The sequence below is a fragment of the Oncorhynchus nerka genome, linkage group LG20, assembly GCF_034236695.1.
Source record: "Oncorhynchus nerka isolate Pitt River linkage group LG20, Oner_Uvic_2.0, whole genome shotgun sequence".
Lineage (NCBI taxonomy): Eukaryota > Metazoa > Chordata > Actinopteri > Salmoniformes > Salmonidae > Oncorhynchus > Oncorhynchus nerka.
The window spans coordinates 58,363,092-58,379,487 of record NC_088415.1 but is presented as its reverse complement, the minus strand read 5'-3'; the positions used below and the strand labels follow the sequence as shown (position 1 = coordinate 58,379,487).

The 16,396-nt window shown below is 42.8% G+C and overlaps 1 protein-coding gene across 2 annotated transcripts in view; it reads right to left on the bottom strand.

Annotated features, from left to right (window-relative positions):
- LOC115102877 (serine/threonine-protein kinase OSR1-like) overlaps window positions 1–16,038 on the bottom strand; it is a 35,097-nt gene extending 19,059 nt beyond the window's left edge. The window contains exons 1-6 of one of the 2 annotated variants that reach the window (XM_029623292.2): window positions 15,819–16,038; window positions 3,790–3,902; window positions 3,003–3,111; window positions 2,218–2,359; window positions 389–444; window positions 91–200 (exon numbers count right to left, since the gene is read on the bottom strand). In XM_029623292.2, the coding sequence (XP_029479152.1) occupies window positions 91–200; window positions 389–444; window positions 2,218–2,359; window positions 3,003–3,111; window positions 3,790–3,902; window positions 15,819–15,888 (600 nt within the window). In that variant the 5' untranslated portion in view covers window positions 15,889–16,038. The remainder of the gene's footprint in view (window positions 1–90; window positions 201–388; window positions 445–2,217; window positions 2,360–3,002; window positions 3,112–3,789; window positions 3,903–15,818) is intronic. The other variant, XM_029623291.2, reaches the window with a different exon arrangement.
- Between the last annotated feature and the right edge of the window lie 358 nt (window positions 16,039–16,396).

Sequence of the window (16,396 nt, the reverse complement as noted above, 5' to 3'; positions counted from 1 at the left end):
GAATTAGTTTTCATCTAGAAGATAAGGAGAGTGATAGCAAAAGCAAGAGATAGAGAGAGAAAGAAAAACAGAATGGGGATTGCCACCCACCTGCTCCATGACCTCTGGGGCCATCCAACATGGCGTTCCAACAAATGTCTTTCTGACCTTTGTTCTGGTCATATCTCCTCCCGCCGCTAAGAAGGCACTCACACCAAAGTCTGGGATAGACAGGAGGGAGGAGAGAGGTGAGAGTTGGTAGATAGAAAGATCAGAGAGATAGGCAACCAACCAATAGACTTGTTCCAGAGGAGTAAATGCTAGGAAGGTTGTATAATTTGTATTAGTAAAAAACAGAAGTAAATAAGCTTAAGGGAGTTGGGGTCTTAGGACACATGACCATCCATACCAGCGATTTGCACAGAGCCATCATCCCCGAGAAGAATATTACCAGCCTTCAGATCCCTGTGAACAGAAAAAAAACAGACTAACCAGATGAATCAGGAATCACCTTTAATGGAACTAAACTAAGCAGTAGGTAGTACTAAAACGGAGTCATTATCCTGTGTGTCTGTGGCCTAGGTGTATGGCACTGTGGTGCTACAGCTGGATGACAGATCGCTGTGTGTTCCTAGGGAGAAGCTGTTGAATGAATGAGGGAGTTTACATGAAGGGAGGAAGTGAACCTTTTTGGGATAGGGGGCAGCATTTTCACTTTTGGATGAATAGCGTACCCAGAGTGAACTGCCTCCTACTCTGTCCCAGATGCTAATATATGCATATTATTATTAGTATTGGATAGAAAATACTCTGAAGTTTCTAAAACTGTTTGAATGATGTCTGTGAGCATAACAGAACTCATATGGCAGGCAAAAACCTGAGAAAATTCCAACCAGGAAGTGGGAAATCTGAGGTGTGTAGTTTTTCCAACTCAGCCCCCATTGAAGATAAAGGGTGATATTAGTTAGGTTTCACTTCCCAAGCTCTTCCAATAGATGTCAACCGTCTTTATAACCTGTTTTGATGATTCTACTCTAAAGGAGGGGCTCATAAGGGCTCTTTGAGTGAGTGGTCTGGCAGAGTGTCACAGCCTCGGTCTGGCGCGCTCACGTGAAAGGTAGCTACGTTCCACTTCATTTGTACAGACAAAGGAATTGTCCGGTTGGAACATTAATGAAGTTTGATGTTGAAAACATCCTAAAGATTGATTCCATACTTAGGTTGGCATGTTTCTACGGCCTGTAACGGAACCTTTTGAACTTTTCCTCCCGACGTTCGGTGCGACCTGAACGCGCTTTTGGATTTGTTTACCAAACGCCCTCACAAAAGAAGATATTTGGACATAACTGATGGGCACTATCTAACAAATCAAAACATTTATGGTGAAACTGGGATTCCTGGGAGTGCATTCTGATGAAGATCATCAAAGGTAAGTGAACATTTCAAATGCTATTTCTGAGTAATGATGACTACCCAATATGGCGGGTATCTTTTTGGCTGCTTTGTTGTCTAAAGGCTGTACTCAGATTATTTCATGGTTTGCTTTCTCCGTAAAGTTTTTTTTAAATCTGACACAGCGGTTGCATTAAGGAGAAGTGTATCTAAAGTTCCATGTATAATAGTTGTATCTTTATTATGAGTATTTCTGTAAATTGATGTGGCTCTCTGCAATATAACCGCATGTTTCAGAACTACTGAACGTAACACACCAATGTACACTCCGATTTTTTTTTATAGAAATATGAACTTTATCAAACAAAACATACATGTATTGTGTAACATGAAGTCCTATGAGTGTCATCTGATGAAGATCAAAGCTTAGTGATTAATTCTGAATTTTTCTGTGGCTTGGTGGTGACCTAACATAATTGCTTGTGTTGCTTTCGCTGTAAATCCTTTTTGAAATCAGACACTGTGGATTAACGAGAATTGTATCTTTAAAATGGTGTAAAATACTTCTATGCTTGAGGAATTTTAATTATGAGATTTTTGTTGTTTTGAATTTGGCACCCTGCACTTTCACTGGCTGTTGGGGGGTTCCTAGACGGTTAAGAATTAAATAGGATGTGTGCCAATTTCTTTGACTGGCTCTTGAATGTCACAACTCCACAAAATACACCTATAATTTGACTTTGGTCAGAGAACAACACGCAGGTAATGGCCATGCTAAATATTTCAGGTTCAAAATCAAGTTTACATTAAAAAAAACTACAAAAAAAAAAAAACATGTGACTGCACCTGTGAATCTGCCCATTCTTATGCAGGTACTCCAATCCTCCCAGGACCTCTTTAAGGATGGTGGCTATGGACGACTCATCCAGCACCCCAGACTTATGCTCCCCACGAGATATGATGTGTTTAATGATGTCCAGTACTGAGCCTGACAAAGAAAGATTGAGAGAGAGAGAGAGAGAGAGAGAGAGAGAGACGGAAGCAATGAGAGGTCACTATTAGTTAGCTGTAGGATTCAACACGCGTCGTAGGAGGGTGAACAGTAAAATCATGAATTTCTTGGTCAAGTCCTTTTAGGTCAATAGTACTTTACTTCAAAAGTCTAGTTATTTAGATTTTGTGATCAGAAATAGCTATCACACACATGCACGTTTCATTACAAGCAAAGGTAGACCACAGAATATATAGAGATAAAAGAAGGTGTCCATAACAGGCAGCAGGGATAGTCTGGGCTGAGTTGCTCTATCCCTCATCTATCTCTTGGCAGTGTTACTGCATGCCAGGAGGATGGACAGTACTGGGCTGAGAGTCAAGGCCACAGCTGGAGAAAAGCTGCTGCTCTGTGGCCAAAAGAGCTTGGTAAGCAGGCACCTGGGATGGAGATGGGGTCTGGTAGTTCAAGAACAAACTTCTATTTCAAATACAATTTCATTAGTAAGATCAACAGTCGAGCTGGCAACAACCTGGTATCAATCTCAATTCCATGTCATCCCAATCGTGCCATCCCAGGCAGTTTGAAAGGTCAGTGCAGGGGCAGCCATTAGTAAATGTATTCTAACAGTAGTACTTACCACCACTGAGTAGCCTCATTACCAGCCACAGCTCGTCCTTCACTACGAAGGATGTGTAGTAGGACACGATGTTGGGGTGGTGGCACTGGGACATAGCCTGGATCTCTTTCTGCAAAAAAAGGAAGAGAAAGAGAGAGAGAATCTGAGAGGACTGTATCAGTCTCAGCAATGCAGTCATAACGTCTTTCCCTCCCATTGTGTGTCTGTGTGTGTGTGTGTGTGTGGGGGGGGGGTATGGTGTGTCTGCTGCTGCACTCTCAGAAAGAGAGAGAGAATCTGAGAGGGCTGTCTCAGCAATGCAGTCATAACGTCTTTCCCTCCGATTGTGTGTGTGTGGTATGGTGCGTCTGCTGCTGCACTCTCAGAAAGAGAGAGAGAATCTGAGAGGACTGTATCAGTCTCAGCAATGCAGTCATAACGTCTTTCCCTCCGATTGTGTGTGTGTGGTATGGTGTGTCTGCTGCTGCACTCTCACCTTTTCCAGCCCGTTCTCTAAAGCTAGCCTATACCAGAGGCCATATTGTGAGATTTTGACAATTCATGTGACTGTGGGTAAATAGATAAAGGGCTTCATTGCTAAAATATCACACTATCCCTTTAAGAGGGCTTGCTATCAAATTATTAGCTAGTATTGATTTCTATACTGTCAACTCCTGAAAGACATTGTGCTCTAAACATGTGAGTGCGTGCATACCTGTCCGTCTGTGTGTGTTTGCATGCATGTGTGGGAGCGCATCTGTGGCATGTGTCTGTAGTGAATGAGTGTGTGTGTGTGTGTGTGTGTTACCAGGAGCTCGTCCATACTGGTCTGACACTTCTCCAGGTTGATGCGTTTAATGGCCACCCTCTCCTTCCTGGGCTCACAGTAGGCCGCCTGCACCACAGCCGTGGCACCACTCCCTGAAGAGGAAAAGTAGGGGGAAGAATTAGAATGTAACACACATGCAAAGGGAAGCCAGTGGCACCATTACCTGGGACACACCACTGTTGGGAACACCTAAGGGTTTAACTAATCGTAATGTTTTGTTACCAGACAACTTCAACAAAAATCGGGAGAAAAAAAAAAAAGAGGGAAGAATTAGATGGCAACACACTCATTGGACAGGGAAACCATCAGGATTTAAATGAATGTTTAATAACCAGACAATTTCAACAAAACCAAGAGGAAGACAGGGGGAAGAACGTAACACACATAGGTAAACCATGAGGGTTTAAATTACAGTAGCTAATAATTTAACTCCCGTGTTTGACAACAAAGAGATATAAATAAATCAAATTGGAAAAATAGTATTCTCTTTTTAGTCCTAGACATGGCTCAAATTACAGTAACTGACCCAACAACTACAACAAAAGCCAATAAGAAGTCAGTTGGGGAAGAATGTAAGTTGCACATTTATAGGAAAACTAACTAGCTACAGTAATGTTTCAATACTCAACAACAAGTCACTATAACACCCCTGTATTTACAACAAATACATATTTTATATTTTGCAGGATAAAATGGAGGTGTCCAAATAAAAAAAATTAAGAAATAAACAATTAGTAACAAGAGCAATAAGGCAAACATCTAATAATAATAACAACAATTAAATAATAACACAAATATATACAGTACCAGTCAAAAGTTCAGACACACCTACTCAATCTTGGGTTTTTCTTTATTTTTACTATTTTCTACTTTGTAGAATAATAGGGAATACAAAGCTATGAAATAACACATGGAATCATGTAGTAAGCAAGTGTTAAACAAATTCTTCAAAGTAGCCTTGATGACAGCTTTGCACATTCTTGGCATTCTCTCATTCTCATTCTCTCAACCAGCTTCCTCAGCTTCCTGCTTCATGAGGAAGTCACCTGGAATGCATTTCAATTAACAGGTGTGCCTTGATAAAAGTTAATTTGTGGAATTTCTTTCCTTCTTAATGCATTTGAGCTGATCAGCTGTGTTGTGACAAGGTAGGGGTGGTATACAGAAGATGGCCTTTTACCAAATAGGGATAAGTCCATATTATGGCAAGAACAGCTCAATTTAGCCATGAGAAATGACAGTCCATCATTACTTTAAGACATGAAGGTCAGTCAACATGGAAAATTTCAAGAACTTTGAAGGTTTCTTCAAGTGCAGTCGCAAGAACCATCAAGTGCTATGATGAAACTGGCTCTCATGCGGACCGCCACAGGACTGGAAGACCCAGAGTTACTTATGCAGCAGAGGATGAGTTCATTAGAGTTGCCAGTCACGGAAATTGCAGCCCAAATAAAAGCTTCAAGGATTTCAAGTAACAGACACATCTCAACATCAACTGTTCAGAGGAGACCGCGTGAATCAGGCCTTCAAGGTCGAATTGCTGGAAAGAAACCACTACTAAAGGACACCAATAATAAGAAGAGACTTGCTTGGGCCAAGAAACACAAGCTATGAACATTAGACCGGTGGAAATCTGTCCTTTGGTCTGATGAGTCCAAATTTGAGATTTTTGGTTCCAACCACCATCCATGTCTTTGAGAGATGCATAGTAGGTGAACAGATTATCACCGCATGTGTGGTTCCCACCGTAAAGCATGGAGGTGGTGGTGTGATGGTGTTGGGGTGCTTTGCTGGTGACACAGTCTGTGATTTTTTTAGAATTCAAGGCACACCTAATAACCAGCATGACTACCACAGCATTCTGCAGCGATATGACATCCCATCTGGTTTGCTCTTAGTGGGACTATCATTTCTTTTTCAAGAGGACAATAACCCAACACCCCTCCAGGCTGTGTAAGGGAAATTTGACCAAGAAGGAGAGTGATGGAGTACTGCATTTGATGACCTGGCCTCCACAATCACCCGACCTCAACCCATTTGAGATGGTTTGGGATGAGTTGGACTGCAGAGTAGTGTTTAGAGTAGGGTCATCCCGAACCATCTCAATTCGGTTGAGGTCAGGTGATTGTGTAGGCCAGAGAAGAGGCAGAATCCCAGGAGTAAGGTAGGAATGCATGAGGGACAGAATGGAGCTGAGAGGAGAGAGCCAGGAGGGGAGATGGAAGGGGAAAATGAGAGAGATCAGAAGAAATAGTAGATAAAAGGAGAGTGGTGGAGGAGGATGAGGAGGAGAGGAGTAAGGCCAAGTGTGCACCATAGGCAATCCGAATGGGACCCAAAGTGGCTTAAAATTTACAGACTGACCCTGTGGCTATATAATACGCCACATGGTTAGTCAAATTTCCTTTAATTAGGCTAGGGGTAAAAATGTTTGTGCAAATTTAGTCTGTGCTAGTCTACAGCATTATGTGAAGTGTTGTAATACTCGTTAATACTTGCCACCAGTAATTCCACTAAACTACTCACCCCATCCCGCCTAGGAATGTTCTGCCGCCTGTGCCGTCAACATAGGAAGGATGCTAAGAGGGGTGTGTCAAAGCACCCTTTTATTGAAATAGGGGCCCCGATTCATCAGTTGGACTTGGCAGTAGTCCCCAGATCCTCAAAAAGTTCTCCAGCTGCACCATCAAGAGCAACATGACTGGTTGCATCACAGCCTGCTATGGCAACTGCTCTGCATCTGACCGTAAGGCGCTACAGAGGGTAGAGCGTACGGTCCAGGACATTACTGGGGCCAAGGTTCCTGCCATCCAGGACCTATATACTAGGTGGTGTCAAAGCCCCAAAAATGGTCAAAAAGACTCCTAATGCTCTCATGCAGGTTTCAGTGTTACTTGCCTTGAAGCGAGCATAGAAGCAATTTAGCTCGTCTGGTAGGCTTGTGTCACTGGGCAGGTCGCAGCTTGCCTTTGTAGTGTGTAATAGTTTGCATGCCCTTCCACATCTGACAAGCGTCGGAGCCAGTGTAGTATGATTCAATCTTAGTCCTGTATTGGCGCTATGTCTGTTTGATGGTTTGTCTGAGGGCAGAGCGGGATTACTTACAAACTTCCGGGTTAGAGTCCCGCTCTTTGAGTGGCAGCTCTACCCTTTAGATTAGTGAGGATGTTGCCTGTAATCCATGGCTTCTGGTATGTACGTACAGTCACTGTGGGGACAACGTCATCGATGCACTTATTGATGAAGCCAGTAGTATGAATGAGTCCAAACTTTCGACTGGTACTGTATATACATTAACAGCATAATAATGTTGTACAACTACTAATAAGCCTAGAACTAATAAAAACTATGGCTACAACTCCTGCATGCTTTGTTGACTACGAACTTTCTTTACCCAACAGTGGGACAGACTATTTGTTCCCACGCTCGGGACTCTGACTATTGGTTACACAGACTTTTGGCCTCCTATCCCATCCTAACCACCTCTCGCCGGCTTTCTATTCAAGTTACCTGATGAAATTGCTGTACAACATGATCTTGTTGCCATCCGATGCACTTTCAGATGTCATAGAAATCAGCACTGCAGAGCTCTCCCTGTCCTCTGCCGTGCCTTGACTGTATTGCTGTTGATGATATCTGGAAATGTGCATATACATCCTGACCCACCTACTGTTGCTAGACCCAATACTGACTTGTGCTCTGATATCTGCTTCATTGATTTCTGCTCCCGTAAAAGCCTAGGTTTCCTGCACGTTAACATTAGAAGTTCTATTTTTGAAAGTGTGGGTTCACAGCTCCAATACAGATGTGTTGGTTATTACTGAGACGTGGTTAAGGAAGAGTGTTTTGAATACTGATGTTAACCGTTCTGGTTATAACCTTTTCGGCAAGACAGATCATCCAAAGGTGGGGGAGTGGCAATCTTTGCCAAGGATCACCTTCAGTGCTCGGTTGTCTCTACCAAGTCTGTCCCCAAACGATTTGATTTGCTGGATTTAAGTATTAAACTTTCAAATAGCTCTTTGTTGACTGTTGCTGGGTGTTATCGCCTTCAATCAGCACAGGCCTGTACCCTACCTGCCCTAAGCACTCTCCTGGCCCCTTACACAAAGTCTGAATTTGTCCTGAGAGGTGACCTAAACTGGGACTTGGTCAGGTGGTTTAAGCAAGTCCTAAAGCAATGGGACTCCCTAAATCTCTCTCGGATTATTACCAATCCCACAAGGTATGACACCAAACACCCAGAAAAGGCTACTCTTCTTGATGTTATCCTCACAAATAATCCTGATAACACCAAACTTGTACCTTTCTGTAATGACCTTAGTTATCCCTGTTTTATAGCCTGTGTTCGTAATGGCTGCTCAGTTGAACGACCTAGCCTGATTTGTCATAGACGCTTGCTAAAAAAAAAACTGCGCAAGCCTTCCTTCATCACCTGGCCTCTAAATTGGTATAGAATCAGCTTGATCCCCTCTGTCAAAGACGCTTGGAACTTATTTTTAATATTTTCAGTGGTATTGTTAACAAACACGCCCCCACAAAGAAAATGAGAATTAAAAACAGGTTCAGCCCCTGGTTAGACCGTGAACTTGCAGAGCTACTCCACCTCAAGAATTGCATTTGGCGAAAGGCTCAGCACGCACATACTCAGGCTGACTGGCTCTCGTTCAGGCAAATGAGAAATTAGAGCACTCAGGCTATCCAGAAGGCCAAACTTAGTTACTTTAAGGAGCAGTTCTCTCTCTGTGGGTCTCACCCCAAGAAGTTCTGGAAAACGGTTAAAGAAATGGAGAATAAACCCTCCTCCTCACATCATCCCATGTCCCTTAAAGTTGATGACATGGTTGTTACTGACAAGAAGCACATGGCTGAGCTCTTTAATCACCACTCATTAAGTCAGGACTCCTATTTGACTCAGAAATGCCTCTCTGCCCGTCCAACATTTCCTCATCTCCCACCCCTTCCAATACGACTATCCCCGATGCTAATCCCTCTTTTCCCCCTGACCCGCTACAAAGTTGCTCCCTGCAGGCAGTCACTAAATCCGAGGTGTTAAAGGAGCTCCTGAAACTTGACCCCCAAAAAACATCTGGGTCAGATGGTTTAGCCCCTTTAAGGTTGCTGCCCCTATCATCGCCAAGCCTGTCTCTCCTTTCTGGGTAGGTTCCCATTGCTTGGAAGGCAGCCACGGTTCGCCCATTATTTAAAAGGGGGAGATCAAGCTGATCCTAACTATTACAGGACTATTTCTATTTTGCCCTGTTTATCAAAAGTGTTGGAAAAACAATAATCAACTGATTGACTTTTCTTGTCTATAGTATTCTCTCTGGTATGCAATCTCGTTTCCATTCAGGTTATGGATGTGTCGCTGCAACCTTAAAGGTCCTCAATGATGTCACCATTCCCCTTGATTCTAAGCAATCTTGTGCTGCTATTTTTATTGCCTTGGCCAAAACTTTTGATATGGTAGACAATTCGATTATTGTGGGCCGGCTAAGGAGTATTGGTGTCTCTGAGGGGTCTTTGGCCTGGTTTGCTAACTACCTCTCTCAAAGAGTGCAGTGTATAAAGTCAGAAAATCTGCTGTCTCAGCCACTGCCTGTCACCAAGAGAGTACCCCAAGGCTCGATCCTAGGCCCCACGCTCTCCTCAATTTACATCAACAAAATAGCTCAGGCAGTAGAAGGCTCTCTGATCCATTTCCATGCAGGTGATACAGTCTTATACTCAGCTGGCCCCTCCCCAGATTGTGTTAAATGCTCTTCAACAAAGCTTTCTTAGTGTCCAACGAGCTTTCCCTACCCTTAACCTTGTTCTGAACACCTCCAAAACAAAGGTCATGTGGTTTGGTAATAATAACACCCCTCTCCCCACAGGTGTGATTACTACTTGTGAGGGTTTAGAGCTTGAGGTAGTCACCTCATACAAGTACTTGGGAGTATGGCTAGACATTACTCTGTCCTTCCCTCAGCACATATCAAAGCTTCAGGCTAAAGTTAAATCTAGGCTTGGTTTCCTCTATCGTAATCGCTCCTCTTTCACCCCAGCTGCCAAACTAACCCTGAATCAGATGACCATCCTACCAATGCTAGATTACGGAGACATCATTTATAGATCGGCAGGTAAAGGTGCTCTCGAGCAACTAGATGTTCTTTACCATTCGACCATCAGATTTGCAACCAATGCTCCTTATAGGACACATCACTGCACTCCTCTGTAAACTGGTCATCTCTGTACACCCGTCGCAAGTCCCACTGGCTGATGCTTATTGAAAACCCTCACTCCCCCTTATCTAAGATACCTACTGCAGCGCTCATCCTCCACATACAACACCCGCTCTTGCCAGTCACATTCTGTTAAAGGTCCCCCAAAGTACACACAAAAGCTCCGCTTTTCAGTACGCTGCAGCTAGGTGACTGGAACAAGCTCCAACAAACACACAAACTGGACAGTTCTATCTCAATCTCATTCAAAGACTCAATCATGGACAATCTTAATGACAGTTGTGGCTGATTTGCATGATGTATTTTTGGCTCTACCTTCTTGCCCTTTGTGCGGTTGTCTGGGTCCAATGTGTGTACCATGTTTAGTGCTGCTACCATGTCTTGTTGTCTCTCGTCATAAATACACACATACATATACACACACAGTTTAAGTCGGAACTTTACATACACCTTAGGCAAAAACAGTTCAACTCAGTTTTTCAATATTCCTGACATTAAATCCTAGTAAAAATTCCCCGTCTAAGATCAGTTAGGATCACCACTTTATTTTGAGAATGTGAAATGTCAGAATAATAGTAAAGAGAATGATTTATTTCAGCTTTTATTTATTTCACATTCCCAGTGGGTCAGAAATGTACATGCACTCAATTAGTATTTGGTAGCATTGCCTTTAAATGTTTAACTTGGGTAAAACATTTTGGGTAGCCTTCCACAAGCTTCCCTCAATAAGTTGGGTGAATTTTGGCCCATTCCTCCTGACAAAGCTGGTGTAACAGTCAGGTTTCTAGGCCTCCTTGCTCGCTCACGCCTTTTCAGTTCTGCCCACAAATTATCTATAGGATGGAGGTCAGGGCTTTGTGATGGCCACTCCAATAGCTTGACTTTGTTGTCCTTAAGCCATTTTGCCACAACTTTGGAAGTATGCTTGGGGTCATTGTCCATTTGGAAGACCCATTTGCGACCAAGCTTTAACGTCCTGACTGATGTCTTGAGATGTTGCTTCAATATATCCACATAATTTTTCACCCTCATTATGCTATCTATTTTGTGAAGTGCACCAGTCCCTTCTGCAGCAAAGCACCCCCACAACATGATGCTGCCACCCAACCGTGAAGGGGGGATGGTGTTCTTCGGCTTGCAAGCATCCCCCTTTTCCTCCAAACATAACGATGGTCATTATGCCCAAACAGTTCTATTTTTGTTTCATCAGACCAGTGGACATTTCTCCAAAAAGTACGATCTTTGTCCTAGTGTGCAATTGCAAACCGTAGTCTGGCTTTTTTTATGCTAGTTTTTGGAGCAGTGGCTTCTCCCTTGCTGAGCGGCCTTTCAGTTTATATCGATATAGGACTCGTTTTACTGTGGATATCGATACTTGTGTACCTGTTTCCTCCAGCATCTTCACAGGGTCCTTTGCTGTTGTTCTGAGATTGATTTGTACTTTTCGCACCAAGGTACGTTCATCTCTAGGAGACAGAACGCATCTCCTTCCTGAGCGGTATGACGGCTGTGTGGTCCCATGGTGTTTATACTTAATATTGTTTGTAGAGATGAACGTGGTACCTTCAGGCATTTGGAAATTGGATGAAACAGATTTGTGGAGGTATAAAAAAAAAACATTTGAGGTCTTGGCTGATATCTTTTGATTTTCCCATGATGTCAAGCAAAGAGGCACTGAGTTTGAAGGTAGGCCTCGAAATACATCCACAGGTACACCTCCAATTGGCTCAAAAAGCTTCTTCAGAAGCCTCTGAAGCCATGACATCATTTTCTGGAATTTTCCAAGCTGTTTAAAGGCACGGTCAACTTAGTGCATGTAAACTTCTGACCCACTGCAATTGTGATACAGTGAAATAATCTGTCTGTAAACAATTGTTGGAAAAATTACTTGTGTCATGCACAAAGTGGATGTCCTAACCGACTTGCCAAAAATAGAGTTTGTTAAACAAGAAATTTGTGGAGTAGTATCCCAGCCCCTCCAAACTACCCCCAAACTACCTGCCCTCCAGGACACCTACACCACCCGATGTCACAGGAAGGCCATAAAGAACATCAAGGACAACAACCACCCGAGTCACTGCCTGTTCACCCCGCAATCATCCAGAAGGCGAGGTCAGTACAGGTGCATCAAAGCGGGGACCGAGAGACTGAAAAACAGCTTCTATCTCAAGGCCATCAGACTGTTCAACAGCCATCACTGACATTGAATGCTGCTGCCAACATACTGACTCAAATCTCTGGCCACTTTAATAATTACTTTAATAAAATTGGATGTAGTAAATGTATCACTAGTCACTTAAACAATGCCACTTTATATAATGTTTACATTCCCTACATGACTCATCTCATATGTACAGTGGGGCAAAAAAGTATTTAGTCAGCCCCCAATTGTGCAAGTTCTCCCACTTAAAAAGATGAGGCCTGTAATTTTCATCATAGGTACACTTCAACTATGACAGACAAAATGAGAAAAAAAATCCAGAAGATCACATTGTAGGATTTTTTATGAATTTATTTGCAAATTATGGTGGAAAATAAGTATTTGGTCACCTCCAAACAAGCAAGATTTCTGGCTCTCACAGACCTGTAACTTCTTCTTTAAGAGGCTCCTCTATCCTCCACTCTATACCTGTATTAATGGCACCTGTTTGAACTTGTTATCAGTATAAAAGACACCTGTCCACAACCTCAAACAGTCACACTCCAAACTCCACTATGGCCAAGACCAAAGAGCTGTCAAAGGACACCAGAAACAAAATTGTAGACCTGCACCAGGCTGGGAAGACTGAATCTGCAATAGGTAAGCAGCTTGGTTTGAAGAAATCAACTGTGGGAGCAATTATTAGGAAATGGAAGACATACAAGACCACTGATAATCTACCTCGATCTGAGGCTCCACGCAAGATCTCACCCCGTGGGGTCAAAATGATCACAAGAACGGTGAGCAAAAATCCCAGAACCACACGGAGGGACCTAGTGAATGACCTGCAGAGAGCTGGGGCCAAAGTAACAAAGCCTACCATCAGTAACACACTACACCACCAGGGACTCAAATCCTGCAGTGCCAGACGTGTTCCCCTGCTTAAGCCAGTACATGTCCAGGCCCGTCTGAAGTTTGCTAGAGAGCATTTGGATGATCCAGAAGAAGATTGGGAGAATTTCATCTGACCATATGAAACCAAAATATAACTTTTTGGTAAAAACTCAACTCGTCGTGTTTGGAGGACAAAGAATGCTGAGTTGCATCCAAAGAACACCATACCTACTGTGAAGCATGGGGGTGGAAACATCATGCTTTGGGGCTGTTTTTCTGCAAAGGGACCAGGACGACTGATCCGTGTAAAGGAAAGAATGAATGGGGCCATGTATCTTGAGATTTTGAGTGAAAACCGTAAGAAGCATTTCAAGGTCCTGGAGTGGCCTTGCCAGTCTCCAGATCTCAACCCCATAGAAAATATTTGGAGGGAGTTGAAAGTCTGTGTTGCCCAGCAACAGCCCCAAAACATCACTGTTCTAGAGGAGATCTGCATGGAGGAATGGGCCAAAATACCAGCAACAGTGTGTGAGAACCTTGTGATACGTTTTCTGTAAGTATTCACCTCTGTCATTGCCAACAAAGGGAAGATAAAAGTATTGAGAAACTTTTGTTATTGACCAAATTTTCCACCATAATTTGCAAATAAAAAAATGTGATTTTCTGGATTTTTTTGTCTCATTTTGTCTGTCATAGTTGAAGTGTACCAATGATGAAAATTACAGGCCTCTCATCTTTTTAAGTGGGAGAACTTGCACAATTAGTGGCTGACTAAATACTTTTTTGCCCCACTGTATATACTAGACTCTATACCAGAGGTGTGGACTCGAGTCACATGACACAAATATGATGACTTGCAACTCTACTTTAACACCAATGACTCGTGACTTGACTTGGACTTGAGGCTTATGACTCGACCTGACACGATACCCTCCCCAAGCCCAAATATAAAAAATGATCCGATTAAAAACTGTGCAGCGCATCAATTCTTCATTTAACAGATTACAGTTTGAATCGGACAGCAGCCAATCAAATTGTGCGTGGAAGTGCAAAGGAACGTCGGCGGGTGAATTCAGATGGAGCCCTTGGAAAGACAGTACCCAAAATTATTATTTTCGGATATAAAGACAACGTTGTATCAACAAAAAACGGATTGCAACTTGCAAAACATGCGGGAAGAAAATTACAGACGGAGGCGCAACAATTTCCAACTTCGTTCGACATTTGAAGCTGCACAAAACAGTAAGTTGTAGCTAATATAGCCGACAGCTATCCATCACACAAGGTTGTGTGTTTATGAGTGTGTGTAACTTGTTTGTTTCATGGGTTTGCTGGCTTGTGATGTCTGTAGCCTGTATTGTTATGTGCCGTCCTCACTGCTAGCCTAGATTAGACTTGCTGATTGGCGAGCCACCACGCTTTTTGGAGCTGGACAAGATCAAATGAGCACATTTGTGGCAGAGTGCCTCCTAGAATGGTTGTGTACTCTTCCTAACCTGCTGATTACGGCGAGTGCTTGAACCTCTGTGTTTATGCTTCACACAAATCCTACCATCCCCCTCTCTGCTGGCCTCCGCAGTTTTGAGCTTTCTCCATTGATAATGAACGGCGGCTTATTTCATCTGAGGCACCGCATTCAGATACAGTTTTCCAGATAGAAATGCAATATATAGATCTGTACTCGATTCTCTATTCTACACAGCAAAGGCTGTTTTAGGTGATGTATTTCTATGTGAATTGCCATGTTGGATGGCCAGCAGACACTCTGCTACTTAATTCATCTTCAGGAGAGCAACCACCCCACACGACCAGACCCAGCCTACCATGCCTCTTCCGCTGTCACAGATTGAGAGGGGGGTCTTTCTCATGGCTACCCATGTATTTCCATGGATATATAACGTTTATTTGTAAAGTAATAAATATATAGATATTTTTAAAAGCATTCATGATTTGCGTAAATGTAATATACTAACTATTACTCGTTAAAAACCATGACATGGGATTACATTTGGTGAAGAGCACATTATGACTTGTTTAGGACTCGAAACTCAAAGTTTAGGACTTGAGAGCCAAGAATTGAGACCTCTGCTCTATTCCATCTACTGCATCTTGCCTTTGCCGCACGGCCATTGCTCATCCATATATTTGTATGTACATATTCTTTTTTTCATATTTTAATCATCCCTTTACACTTGTGTGTGTAAGGTAGTAGTTGTGAAATTGTAAGACTACTTGTTAGATATTGCTGCACGGTCGATCTAGAAGCACAAGCATTTCGCTACACTCGCATTAACATCTGCTAACCGTTTGTATGTGACCAATAAAATTTGATTTGACTCATCTAGTAGCTACCAACTCCATACTAACACAAGGTATGAGTGACTCATTAAGCCCTATCATGCCTTCTTTCAGAGAAAAAAGGGAACCACCCACCTCCATCCTGCCCCTAGCTAGTACTTCACTTGTCCTGATTTACCTAGTTCGCTAGCTCCAGTAGCTTCGGGAAGCTAGCTACGCTAATTAGCTGCCTAGCTAGCTAGTAATCCATGAAACGCACAACTGATAAACGGATGTTTGGCCTATGTCTAACGTTGCTTCAATATATTTGCTAGCTATCAAAATTACGGTTGGTGGTTAGCTGTAGGTTTAGCTGACCAGCTATAAATTAGCGAGCTAGTTAGCAGTCTTGCAAGAAAGCCAGCTTAGCTATGACGTTAGCATGCTAGCTAGGTGTCTAGCGGCATACTCACCAATCACCTCGTTGAGCACATAATCGTCCTTGTTGATGGACCAGGTTTGAGCACTCGGGTCCTCTGTCATGGCTTCGTTGGAGGTTTTATAATGAATGTGGTGGGTTGGTTTTCAAGAAATGTAACGGGATAATTACTCCATTCGGTTCTGGGATGTTACCTACCTCACCCTGACAGTTCCTGCAGCCACTGTCAACACTACTTTGACACTTGCGAGACGCCTCGCAGCCAAAAGTGGAATGAAAAAGACGCCATCTTGAGTGTGGCTAGATATGGAACGCTGTTTGGGTATTAGCGTGTCAAAACAGACACACGTCAAATAACACAATTACAGCGATGTAAAAATACTTTAAAGTACTACTTAAGTCGTTTTTTGGGGTATCTGTACCTTACTTTACTATTTATATTTTTGACTACTTTTACTTCACTACATTCCTTAAGAAAATATTATACTTTTTACTCCATACATTTTCCTTCCGAAAGTGCTCCCTACACTTCGAACGGTTAGCAGGACCGGAAAATGGTCCAATTCACGCACTTATCAACCGAACATCCCTGGTCATCCCTACTGCGGACTC